Source organism: Bathycoccus prasinos, assembly GCF_002220235.1.
Source record: "Bathycoccus prasinos genomic : Chromosome_1".
NCBI classification, from domain to species: Eukaryota; Viridiplantae; Chlorophyta; class Mamiellophyceae; order Mamiellales; family Bathycoccaceae; genus Bathycoccus; species Bathycoccus prasinos.
This window is the reverse complement of record NC_024008.1, coordinates 1,150,852-1,163,137: the sequence shown is the minus strand read 5'-3', so window position 1 is coordinate 1,163,137 and position 12,286 is coordinate 1,150,852. Positions and strand designations below refer to the sequence as shown.

The window sequence follows — 12,286 nt, the reverse complement described above, 5'->3', positions numbered from 1 at the left end:
ATGCACTCTTTCTCTACCTTTGCAACACAGCGCGACGCATTCCACATCATCTACTCCTCACTATTGCCCTTGCATTTTCCCTAAAATCACCTGTCCGCTTTCCATGTACCTCAACGCGCAGTGACTCAAACACGTCCCTTCGTACGAACTCAATTTCGAGCTCGGGCTACTGACGCACTTCTCGAAGCACACCGAGGCGAGTTGCGCGACGACTTCGTTGAACACGGCTTTTCGCTTTTCCTCCTCGAGGAATTGTTGCATTCTTGGGTCCATTTGGGCGTGTTGAGAGGCGTCTGACATTGTTTCTCACTCTTTCTCTTTTGCGCTTCAACGGGAATGGGGAACACGCTGAGGAAAATCGTCACAAAATGGATCCTGCGGAAGTCCTCGAGCGTGAGCTACGTGCGAGAGAACTTTTCAACAGCGGCGTTAATGTTGGTACTAGCAGTAGTCACCGACGACGCAAAAGCTCAGGCGAGGACGAAACCGATGTCACGGACGACGAAAACGGGATAAGAAGAAGCGCAACAACAACAACAACAGTAGACGTCGGAACGAATTCAAAGAGTAAAAAACCTTTAACGAGGCGTCTCTTCTTGCGAGGAGAGAATACCTATACGGGTGAACAGAAAACGAGGAAAAGACGAGGGAGGTTTATGCGTGCCGTTCAGATTGGATTTGGCGCGGATAATGATGATGATGAGGAGGAGGAGGAGGATGTGAAATTTGCCTTCAAAATCTTCTTTGGACTGTTCCTTCTCTTGATATCTGTACTCCTGCGCTCTAATGCGAACGATTCCTACCGATGGCTCGAGCTCGAAAAGAAAGCAGAAAAAGAACGATTTTCAAGTTTACGAGCGGAAGGTGCGATGAAAGAAGTGGAGAAGAACATGATCGAATTCATAGAGACGAGTTTGCGAGAAGCGAAGAAGGAGAGCGCGGGAGAAATTCGCTGTCCGCCGAAGCGGAAGTGTCCGCCGAAGCCGACGTGCGAAGAGGAGGAAGGAGAGGAGGGGTCTCGGAGACGACGCAGAAATTTGTTGTCCTCCGGTGAAGATGGAGACGATTACCAGAGCAGCAGTAGTAGTAAAGCGGCAGACGACCCGTTCTTGGACGATTTGATACCGAAAAGAGGCAAACACGATTTCAAAATTTTCGTCTACGATTTGAAACCTGAATTCAACGCGGATTTAGCCAGAGACCAACCGAGATGTCGCACAGATCAATACGGCACTGAAATTCGTTTCCACGAGAACTTGTTGCATCATTCGGTGTTAACCAACGATCCAGAGGAGGCGGAGTTTTTCTTCGTTCCAATATACGGCGAGTGTTACTTGTTCCGAGAGACGCAAAACTCGGGCACGAACAACGCGATGAAAGTGACGAATTTGTGGTATCGAGACGCGTTGAAAACGATTCAAACGGAGTACCCGTATTGGAACAGAACTGATGGGAGAGACCACGTGTGGTCGTTTCCCGGCGCCAGAGGGCCGCATATTTTTAGAGATTGGAAAAAGCTGATTAAGAAATCAATCTTTCTCACGCCGGAAGGCGATCGGTCGTTCGGAGAACAGTTCAACACGTGGAAAGATATCGTCATTCCAGGATTAGAACCGGATTCAGAGTTCATCGATGGTAAGTTAAGGAAACAATCGTCGTTAAAGAAAGATATATTTGCGTTCTTCCGAGGGACAATTTTAAACAAAGCCGGTATATTGGCGTACTCGCGAGGTATTCGACCAAAGATGGAAGCGGCGTTTAAGAAACACAAAGACGTCATTTTCACGGAGGAAATCCCATCGTGCGATCGCGACTGTTATCGCAAAGAGTTAAGGAAATCCACGTTTTGCTTGTGTCCGAGAGGATGGTCGCCGTGGACGTTGAGAGCGTACCAAGCGATGATGGTCGGGTGCATCCCAGTCATCATCGCCGACGAAATCGAGCTGCCGTACGAAAACAGTTTAGATTGGACCAAGCTCAGCGTGAAAATCGCCGAAGTCGACGCCGAGAAAACGATTGATATTCTGAAACAAATTTCGAAATCAGAAATCAGAAACAAACAGAAAGCGATCGAGAAAGTGTGGAAATCCGTCGCCTGGGGAAGCAATCCAAAAAAGTTGGACCCGATGGACGCGATGGAGTGCGTTTTACACGAACTCGGTCGAAAGAAACGCGCGATGAAAGCGAGCACGCAAACTTTTTGGTTCGAATGAAAAGTTTGTTACTTTTAATTACTTAAAAGTAGTAGTAGTAGTAGTAGTAGTAGTAATAGTAGTAGTAGTAATAATAATAGTAGTACATGTAGTGTAGCACTGGATGAGCGCGATGATAGAGAGAATATATCATGTGATATAGCGTCAATCACGTGAGAAACCTCAGAAACCCCAATCCTAACGCTCCAACCGACACTAACGTCCCTAACCCGTACCGAATGATATCGTTCACTTTTATTTCTAGATGTGTTCGCATGGATTGAATTTCCCTATCTAACCGCAACTCCGTGCTTAACAGTTTGTTATCGATCAAGGTCAAGTTATCTTGCATCCTTCCCTTCTCTAAATTCAAGTCCAACCTGGACGTTTGATTCATCTTCTCGAAGTTGTACCGCAACTCGGACCTGATTTTCTCCGCCTCTTGCTTTAAATCCTTCTCCACGGTTTCCGATTTCACGTTCGCGCGTTCGATCCTCGCGTCCGAGATCATCTGGTACCGTTCGAACTTGTGTCGATTGCGTTGCGCTTCCACTTGCAATTCCGCGTGCGTGACAAAGTCTGCGGATTTTAAACACGAGACGAACATCCGCACGGCTTCTTCGGCTTGCTTTTCGGTAAAAATATCGTTCTTTTGTAACTGTCTCGTGAGCGCGAGGGTGTCGATCTCGCGGAACATGCCACTTCCGGTGCTGTTGAAGTGCATCGTCGTTTGTCCTCCTCCTGAATTGAAATTGGAATTCGTTTCCCCGTTGAAAGTATTGTCCGATTCATAAGACGACGACGAAAACCGTAAAAGTCGTCGACACAACGACGACGACGACGCGGTACTATTGGCTGCTCGTCGAAACGATGTTATCATTTGTGTGTGTGTGTGTGTGTGTTATGTTTGCGCGCAAAGGTGTGACGAAAAGATTGAATTCAATTGGAAGAAAAAACAGTTAACAACAACCTCATTAAAAACAACGCAAAAGACGAAAGGGATGACGACGACGACGAACTACTCGTGGTATCGATGGTGTCCCCGTCCTACTCGTCGTTCTCGTTTTCGCTCTTTTTCGTCACACAGTTCGAGAAGCAGACGCGACGCGACCTTCACCGAAGAAGGGAAGAAGAAGAAGAAGAATGAATTCGCTTCGGGGATTAAGCCGCCAGTGCAGTCAAGTTCATCGTCATCGTCGACGGGAGGAGAGAGAAGGAAGAAGAAGACAAAAGAAACACGCTTCTCAGAAAACGAGGAGGAGGATAAAAAGAGCACAAACGGATGGCGAATATTCGACGTCCACATCGACGCTTCGGAGGATGTCGGTAAAGACGATTTCTCGATTTCTAAACCAATACTCGAGCGAGTCTGTAAAGTCTTACATCTTGACATCGAGGACGATATCGAGCGAAAGATGAAGAAAACGAGCATTGAAACTATCCTCCAACGAAACGACGACTATATGATGAAGCAACGGATACGAGTGGCGAGGAAATCGTGCGACGCTAGAGGAGGAGGAGGAGGCGCGCGCAGAACGAAGACGAAGAACGCTAACGACCACCATGAAGAAGAAGATGAAGATGATGATGATAAACACCGCGTGCAGTTTTCGTACGTGATTGATGTTTCGGACGAGTTCGTGGAGATGTGCGGCGGGTCTGCGAAAAGAGTGCGCGCGGAGAGGAAGAAAGTGGAACGGACGAAGATGGAGGAGAAGGAGGAGGAGAAGGTCGACGTAAACGGGTTTAGTAGAGATGATGAGTTCAAGGAGGAGAAGAACAAGAACAAAAAAAGAACGGTCGTTATCGTCGGTTTAGGTCCCGCGGGGTTGTTTTGCGCGTTGACGTTGGCGAGACTGAGCGCGGACACGAAAGTAGTCATCTTAGAGCGAGGCGAACCGGTCGAGAGACGAGGAAAAGCCATCGGCGCTTTGTTCCACAGGAGACGGTTATCGGAGACCTCGAATTTGTGTTACGGCGAAGGCGGTGCCGGGACGTGGAGCGACGGGAAACTCACGACGAGGATTGGTAGAAACGGCGAGGAAGTGAAAGACGTGTTTAAAACGTTCGTGGAATTTGGCGCGCCGCCGGAGATTTTGCAAATGGGGAAGCCGCATCTAGGAACGGACCGAATGGTGAAGATTTTACGAAACGCGAGGTACGAATTGGAAAAGATGGGGTGCGAGATTATGTTTGACGAGACGTGCCGGACAGTTATGGTGGAAGATAACAAGGCAGTGGGTGTGACGACAGAGTCGGGGAAAACGATTCACGCCGAAGCGGTGGTTTTAGCCACCGGTCACTCGTCGAGAGCTTTGTTCGAACAACTCTCCAACGACGGCGTATTACTCGAATTTCAATCATTCGCGAGTGGTTTTCGTATCGAACACCCGCAGGAATTGTTAAACGAGTTACAATACGGGGAACGGTTCGCAAAAGAAGTCGAACGAGGGAAAGGGCGCATTCCCGTCGCCGATTACAGAGTCGCGCATACGAACAAAGAGGACAATCGAGGCGTGTTTTCGTTTTGTATGTGTCCCGGAGGTCAAATCGTTCCGACGTCGACAAATGTGCACGAGTTATGCATTAACGGCATGTCATTCAGTCGCCGTCAGTCGCTTTGGGCGAATTCTGGGTTAGTCACGAACGTCAAGTTGGAAGATTGCGCGCCGTTCAACGACGAACACGAAACGAAGCCGCATTTGAGCGGCATTCTATTTCAACAGGACATCGAACGGAAAGCGGCTGTTTTAGGTGGCGGCGATTTAACGGTACCCGTACAAACCGCTCACGATTTCTTGCTCGGCGTTGTTTCGGACGAGAAATCCTTGCCGAGCTCCTCGTACCGTCTCGGCATTAAATCTGCCGATTTGACGACGCTATACCCGCAACATCTCACCGAAGCTATTCAGTTTGCGTTGAAAAAATTCGATAAACAAATGCCCGGATACGCGGGAAAGGAAGCATTGATACACGCCCCAGAAACGCGAACGAGTAGTCCCGTGCGCATAGTTCGCAACTCGGAATCGTTAGAGAGCGAAAACACGGAAAATTTATTCCCAATTGGCGAAGGCGCGGGGTATGCTGGCGGAATCGTCAGCGCCGCTGTCGATGGCATGTGCGCGAGTAAGAAAGTGTTGGCGAAGTTACTAAAAGTCGTTTGATTTTTTTTATCCACGTTGTAATAACAGTAATAATATGATCTGTAAAGCATACCAGTACTGTACGTTTACCATACGGTAATAATAATAATAATACATACAAGTTTGTTATCTCGTCGTCGCTAGGAAAAAATCCTGCCGAGATCTTTGCGAGCGAGAAAGTTGCCTCCAACCACCGGCACTTCGCTCGTCCACTCCTTCTCTTCTTCGCTCAACCCTTCTCCAATCGGTACGTACTCTCCCGCCGGCGCGTCGCTCCCGAAATTCGCATATCCCGGTGGCGCGTCTAAAACTTCGTCCGGAATGCACCCTAAAGTTCTCTCCATGATTTCAGTCACCGTTAAATTTGGTTCTTTCTTCCTCGAACCTTGCAACTGATCGTCCACTAACCGTTTCCAAATCTTCGCGTTCGTGCACCCGGCAAAAATGTTCTGTATCGAGTGCATGAAATGTCTCGGCGCCGGGACCGGGCTTCCGTCTTTCATGGTTCCATTTTTACCTTGCGTCGCGTCGCAGTACTTGGCGTATTTCGCTAACAAGTCTCTCCTAGATTTACACGGATTTTCCGATTCGCCAAAGAGCTCCACGTCGGCGCGAGATAACAAACCCCAAGGGTCCGCGTGCGCCTGCCTGCCAATCATGACGCCTTTAATCGTGTTTGCTGTAGCTTTATCGGTCGGTTGACATCTCAGTTGCGTCTTCACTTCCTCCAACGTCTTCACGCCGCCGTTTAAGAAGAACTCGCACTCCGGAAAATCTCTCGCCAACGCGTACACCCACTCGTGCCTCAATGGCGGTATCGAACGATTTTGACTCGGAGAGATGCCATTCAACAACGCTTTCCTACAGTGCACGTGAAACCTTCTTACCGGTGATTTACTCGCGATCGTTTCTACGAACCTATACAACTCGTCGTACGAGTCGTTCCCGTCTACGCCGATCCTACACTTCACGGAAATGGGAATCCCGTCCGCGTTCTTCGCCATCGCCGCGCAGCATTCCGCCACCAAATCTGGATCTCGCATTAACGTCGCTCCAAAACACCCTTTCCCGGCTACTTTTTCACTCGGACACCCGCAGTTTAAGTTAATCTCGTCGTACCCGTGCGGCTTGGCTAAACTCGCGGAAAATCCAAGCGCGTCCGCGTCCGACCCTCCCAATTGCATCACCAACGGGTGTTGATTCAACGTAAAATCCACGTACTTATTCCTTAACTCCACGGGCACGTGTTTCAACGTCATGTCCACTTCCATCTCGGTCCACAACCACACTCGTTTCGAGAGCAATCGACACAAATACCGAAAATGGTTGTGCGTGTACTCCATCATCGGCGCTATCGACAACAACGCTCGCGACGTCGACGGCACGTTCGCCGTCTCCCTATCTCGAGACCATTTCGGCCGCGCGTGTTCCTCCAAGTTTAACTCATCATCTGTTTTTAAAGTTAAAATCGATCCTCCCGATTCATTGTTTCTCGAATACGCTTCGAACGCTCTCGCTTTGCCTTTCTCAAAGTTCTCGCTTTTGACCATCTTTTCCGTCCAATCTCTTCCTCCTTCTGTTTCTTCTTTCTCTTTGTCTTCTTCCGTCGAGACGACCTTTTCCGAGTGGAACGACGACGAATTATTCGTTTCGCTTCGAATGCTACTCAATACAGATCTCTTCTTTGCAGCACAAGCGGCGGTTCGAGTCTTCTTCGCCGCCAGAAAAGAATTGGATTTCGCCGCCAAAGAACGAGGAAAGAACTTTCTCCCCAAAATGGTCGTTCTCGTCGTCGAGAAGGAGCAAGAAGAAGAACAAGAGGAAAAGGAGGAGAATCCAACGCACCCGCGCAGCATAAAGCGAAGTCCGCGGAGTGCTCGGAAAGAGGAAGTCGAGCGAGGAATAATGATTTGTTGTGAGAGGGGAATTGGAAGTGACGTTTTGCGTCACTTTATTCCACGTCGTGGATAAAGATGATGTTTTCTCTGGCGACCCACACAAATGCGGTGGTTGGGAACGCCTTCTCCTGCAAAGGAGCAGGAAACAGAAGGAAGCAGTCGTCGAAACGAGTGGTGCGATCCGGCGCGAAAGCGGACGAGGATGATAAAGATCCCGTTCAAGAAACGTTCAAGAAGTTTTACAAACCGAACAGCGGGAAACGAATAAAGTACGGCGTGTTTCAAGAAACCTTGAGTGAGTCGGATAAGAATACGTACACGGAACAAGAGAAGACAAATTTGAGAGTAAAAGCCGCGGAGGAGTTAACCGTGATCGACGACGAGGAGAGGAAGAGGAGAGGTTGGTTTTGGTTTTGTTTTTCTCTTCAAATCCGTTTCGTAGTCGTTTCTCCTTCTTTTATTCGCATTTTACGCGTGCGTGCGTTTCATAGAGCAGTACTATAGGAGGACGTGTAACTGACATTTTTTACATCTCGATTACGTAATACAAACAAGGAACGGTTGGTCGCGTGTTTGCATCGGCGACTGCGCTCGCGGCGGTTTTGCAAGTGTTCGTCTTCCCGCAACCGATATTCGCGCGCGTAGCGCTTTTCCCGATGGTGTATCTTTCCTACGGATTCCTCGCTTCGGAACGGAGCGGCATGTGAAACATAGCGCAAGCCGGCGCTTGGGACGTCGCCGGAGAGTTGGAGGAAATCGAGGATAAGGATTTAGCGAAGAGGATTCGAGAGAAGGTGAATTCGTTTAATCAAAACGGCGCTTTGATTAGTTTAGTTATTATGGTGGTGTATTTGTTGGTGCCGGATTTTTCAGTCGCGACGACGGCGGTGCAAGCCGCGAACGGAGGAGGTACTACCAGCGGCGGCGCGAGTGATTTGAAGCATTTCATGCACAAGGAAGGGAGCGGATTGAAAAATTTCATGCACGTGGACGGCGAGCGATTGAAGAATATCTTGTAGAAAAGAAGACGAGCAGCGAGCGCAGCAGATTTATTATCACGAGGTGACGACTGGAACGCAAATTCGTATTGTAATCTTTTAAGGTATACGCGAAGCGTTTTCTCAGTCCGATAAACGTAATAAATCTGCTCGAATGGTTAGTTATCGAATAATTATTAGAGATGTAATATTATAGAAAAAACGCGGCTATTGGTATCAAATTTAGTCGATTCGTCGGATGTTCAATTCCGCTAATTGCTCCGTCGTCGCCTCTCCCGGTGCTCTGGTCAACAGACACTGCCCGGTGGTTGTTTTTGGAAACGCGATGACGTCTCGTATGCTCTTCGCGCCGCATAAAAGCATCACTAATCTATCGACGCCAATGGCGAACCCGCCGTGAGGCGGCGCCCCGTATTGAAACGCTTCGAGCAAGTACCCGAACTTATCCTCGGCTTCCTCGGTGGACATCCCGATCGCTTTGAATACTTTTTCTTGGACGTCGCGCCGGTAAATTCTTAAGCTTCCGCCGCCAATTTCGACGCCGTTATATACTAAATCGTACGCAATCGCTCGCGCCTCGGTTAAATCGTCTGGGTTTTTCTCGTAATCTTCCGTGTTTGGCGCGGTGAACGGATGGTGACACGCCTCGAACCTTTCCTCGTCTTCGTTGTACTCAAACATCGGGAAATCAGTCACCCACAAAACGGCGTGCGCTTTTGGGTCGATCAAATTCAACACGCTCGCGCATTTGTGTCTCACTTTATCCAACGCCGTGTTTACGACTTTCGTTTTTCCGGCGACGAAAAGAAGCAAACTCCCCGGCGGCGCGGTGGATTTCGCGATTATTTCTTCCGCGCACTTCGCCAAGCCTTCGACTAAACCTTTCGCGCCTTCCAACGTCTTCCCGTCCTCTGCGACTCGGCAAAAGAACACTCCGCTTGCACTTCCCGCGTTTACCGCGTCTTCGAAAATCTCGCCTTTTGGTTTTAATTTCGCGTTGGATATTTTATTCTTGCCCGCTTGAGAATCGTCCACAACTAAGACTTTCACGCTCGATCGCGATGTCTCCAACGCCGATTTAAACGGTGGAAACTCGGTGTCTTTCAAAACGTCGTTCAACGTCGTCATCTCTAGATCAAACCGCAAATCCGGTTTGTCGCTTCCGTACTTTTCCATCGCCTCGGCGTAGGTCATTCTTCGAAACGGTTGTTGCACTTTCTTGTGCATGCCGCTCGCCTCTAAAAATACTCTCTCGGCGACGTTCATGATACCATCCGCGTCGGTAAACGACATTTCCACGTCCAACTGCGTGAATTCCGGTTGTCTATCGGCGCGTAAATCTTCGTCTCGAAAACACCTGGCGACTTGGTAATACCGGTCGCATCCAGAAACCATCAACATCTGTTTAAACAACTGCGGCGATTGCGGCAGAGCGTAACAACTCCCCGCCGAGGCTGTCCTCGCCGGGACCAAATAATCCCTCGCGCCTTCCGGCGTTGGTCGACTCAACACCGGCGTTTCGATTTCCATGAAATCAAACTCCTCTTCTAACACTTTCCTCATCTGCCGAATCGCCTCGTGCCTTCGTCTCAAGTTTTTCAACATTTTCGGTCTTCGCAAATCCAACACTCGATTTTTCAACCTCACCTCCTCGCTCGATTTCTCCGCGTTGCCGGCTTTTTCGCTCTCGGAAATCGAAAACGGCAAAGATTTGGACACCACGTTCAGAACTTCAATCGATTCCACCTCTACTTCCACCTCCCCAGTCTTTATGTTCTTATTCTTGTTATTCCGCTCGCGAACGACGCCGACGACTTTCACCACGCACTCCGAGCGCAAACTCGATAAAATCTCGTCAATCTTAGCTTGATTCGCGTGTATGCCCTCCGCCGCGCCGATGATTTGCACCAACCCAGAGTGGTCTCGCACGTCCGCGAAGCAAATCCCGCCCATATCTCTTTGCTTATCCACCCACCCGCACAGAGAGACTTTCTCGCCCACCGAGGATATGTCTAAACTTCCGCACAAGGTTGTTCTCGTCGGCCAGGAAAGGAGAGAGGAGACGAACTGTTTCGTCGCATTGCCTTCCGTTTCTGAAGAAGAAGAAGAAGAAGAAGAAGAGGAAGAAGAGGAAGAGGTGACAATCGTCCTCCTCCCGTTGTTTTTCTGCTGTCGTTCTTTGTGTCGCTGTTGTTGTCCTTCCTTCTTCCGGAGAAGCCCGAAACTCGTTCGCCTCGCCGCCGAATAATTTTGCGACGATGATGATGATGGTGTCATCACGTTGGAACAAAAAGACTTCATCATCCTCGCACCCTTAAAGCTGTTTTTCGTCGTCGTCGTCGTCAAAGTAGCAGCAGTAGTCGTCCTAATCGTGCTTTGGCTTCGTCTCAAAAGGAGTAAAATATTCGTCGTTTTCGTCGTCGTCGTCGTTCCAGAGATGATGCGTATTCGCATTTATCTCTTTAAAGTGTAGTGCACTCTTTGTTTTGTTCTCCCGAAAAGTAACAAAAACACAGAACAAAAAAGAAGTCAAAAAAAAAAATGGAAACCCTAAATAGTTCTTTTTTTTTTGCCTTCCAAGAAAGAATGAGAGACGAGCGTGTTCATTTTTACAGTTAAAGAGAGAACGAGCGAAAGAAGACGAGGATGAAGGGCTGCGTCTTCGTTGGCCACCACCAAAACGTGGGGGTGGCCGCTGCTTTGTCTTCGCACTCTTCTTTGAGAGCAGCTTTTCCTTCTTCAGGAGGAGGAAAATCTTCCAAAGTATTTTCTTCTTTAAGGAGGAGGAGGCGTTCGAAAGACGTCGTTCAAAGTTCCCAATGTGGGAGCCACGAAGGGAGAGATTACGTGGCGAAACAGATTGTGAGCACGACGACGCATGCATCCTCGTCCGAAGAAGAGGCAACGAAAAGAAGAAACCAAGTGATCGTCTCCCCGTCGATCGCGAAAGCAAACTTATGGGATTTGAAACAGTCCGTGGAGAAAGTCCTCGAGGCTGGCGCGGAGTGGTTGCACGTCTCCGTGCAAGACGGCTCCTCGTACGCGCCGAAAATATCCTTAGGCTCCCCAGTGGTGAAATGTTTACGAACGAACGTGAGTCTTCTTGAAAAAATGTGAAAATAGATGTGAAATTGAACACGCGTGAACCGATGGATCGAATCGAGGAATTCGTTTCTGCAGGCGCGGATGTCATCACGTTCGCACCTGAGGCGGCGAAACAACCGATGGCAGTTTTACAAAAGATCAAACACTCGGCGAAGGAACGCGAGAGAGACATTCTCGCCGGGATCGTGCTGAATCCGTCCACGGGTTTATATGCGATCGAAGAACTCCGTCCGTATTGCGACGTCGTCGTCGTCATGCTGGTAAACCCAGGCTTGGGAACCACGCCGTACAAGACGCTGGACGAAAAAATCAAACGCGTGCGAAGTGTGCGAGAGTATTTCGGTCCCGCGACGAGAGTGCAAATCGACGGCGGCGTCGACGAGCGCTCGGCGAAGGAACTGATTAAAGCGGGCGCGGATACGATCGTCGCGGGAAGCGCGGTTTTCAAATCCGACGACCCGGCGAGAGTCATCCGCGCTTTGAAAGGAGAAGAAGGAGGCGTTTCGAACAAAGAACATCCTCGCCCTCGCTGAAGGGAAGAGTTTGATCGAAGAGATCTAGAGCGCGCCGCGCGTATTATAAACGCAAAGAAGAATTTTTATATATTTTACGCGAAAGGAAAGAGAAAGAGAAAGAGAAAGAGCGCGGCGAGCACGTTGTATCACATACATAGAGAACCATTGTAAAGCATAATAAACGCACAAATGTACACATAAACAATGTACCTGTTTTTATTAGTATTAAACACAAAAAAACGAGAGAAAGAAAGAGTTCTATTATCTACGCACGTGCGTGCTCTTGTCTTCCTCAGCGAAAAGTGAGCATCAGTTTCCAACACACGCATCACTTAAAGAGAGGGGATGATGTGACGAGTGAAAAAAAAGCAAAAAAACTTTTGGGACGCGAGAAAAGAGCTTTTTGGTGTTCGACGTGTTCGCGCCTCTTCGCGC

The 12,286-nt window shown here is 48.9% G+C and overlaps 8 protein-coding genes across 8 annotated transcripts; 4 read left to right on the top strand and 4 right to left on the bottom strand.

Moving 5' to 3' along the window:
• Positions 1 to 60: 60 nt before the first annotated feature.
• Bathy01g06400 (predicted protein) lies at positions 61 to 273 on the bottom strand (the record flags this gene model as incomplete). Its single annotated transcript, XM_007515626.1, has 1 exon — positions 61 to 273. The coding sequence occupies one exon, from the start codon at positions 271 to 273 to the stop codon at positions 61 to 63; it is 213 nt and encodes a 70-aa protein (XP_007515688.1).
• A 95-nt stretch (positions 274 to 368) lies between these two features.
• Bathy01g06390 (predicted protein) lies at positions 369 to 2,213 on the top strand (the record flags this gene model as incomplete). Its single annotated transcript, XM_007515042.1, has 1 exon — positions 369 to 2,213. The coding sequence occupies one exon, from the start codon at positions 369 to 371 to the stop codon at positions 2,211 to 2,213; it is 1,845 nt and encodes a 614-aa protein (XP_007515104.1).
• Positions 2,214 to 2,361: 148 nt separating this feature from the next.
• Bathy01g06380 (predicted protein) lies at positions 2,362 to 2,916 on the bottom strand (the record flags this gene model as incomplete). Its single annotated transcript, XM_007515478.1, has 1 exon — positions 2,362 to 2,916. One exon carries the CDS (start codon positions 2,914 to 2,916, stop codon positions 2,362 to 2,364), a length of 555 nt encoding a protein of 184 aa, XP_007515540.1.
• Positions 2,917 to 3,193: 277 nt separating this feature from the next.
• On the top strand, positions 3,194 to 5,356 carry Bathy01g06370 (FAD dependent oxidoreductase; the record flags this gene model as incomplete). The annotated part of the gene is made up of 1 exon (XM_007515259.1): positions 3,194 to 5,356. One exon carries the CDS (start codon positions 3,194 to 3,196, stop codon positions 5,354 to 5,356), a length of 2,163 nt encoding a protein of 720 aa, XP_007515321.1.
• A 119-nt stretch (positions 5,357 to 5,475) lies between these two features.
• Bathy01g06360 (tRNA-dihydrouridine synthase A) lies at positions 5,476 to 7,191 on the bottom strand (the record flags this gene model as incomplete). Its single annotated transcript, XM_007515284.1, has 1 exon — positions 5,476 to 7,191. One exon carries the CDS (start codon positions 7,189 to 7,191, stop codon positions 5,476 to 5,478), a length of 1,716 nt encoding a protein of 571 aa, XP_007515346.1.
• Positions 7,192 to 7,308: 117 nt separating this feature from the next.
• Positions 7,309 to 7,737, top strand: Bathy01g06350 (unnamed protein product; the record flags this gene model as incomplete). The annotated part of the gene is made up of 1 exon (XM_007515187.1): positions 7,309 to 7,737. The coding sequence occupies one exon, from the start codon at positions 7,309 to 7,311 to the stop codon at positions 7,735 to 7,737; it is 429 nt and encodes a 142-aa protein (XP_007515249.1).
• Positions 7,738 to 8,453: 716 nt separating this feature from the next.
• Positions 8,454 to 10,685, bottom strand: Bathy01g06340 (aspartyl-tRNA synthetase; the record flags this gene model as incomplete). The annotated part of the gene is made up of 1 exon (XM_007515335.1): positions 8,454 to 10,685. The coding sequence occupies one exon, from the start codon at positions 10,683 to 10,685 to the stop codon at positions 8,454 to 8,456; it is 2,232 nt and encodes a 743-aa protein (XP_007515397.1).
• A 192-nt stretch (positions 10,686 to 10,877) lies between these two features.
• On the top strand, positions 10,878 to 11,869 carry Bathy01g06330 (ribulose-phosphate 3-epimerase; the record flags this gene model as incomplete). Its single annotated transcript, XM_007515422.1, has 2 exons — positions 10,878 to 11,310; positions 11,355 to 11,869. The coding sequence occupies 2 exons, from the start codon at positions 10,878 to 10,880 to the stop codon at positions 11,867 to 11,869; spliced, it is 948 nt and encodes a 315-aa protein (XP_007515484.1).
• Between the last annotated feature and the right edge of the window lie 417 nt (positions 11,870 to 12,286).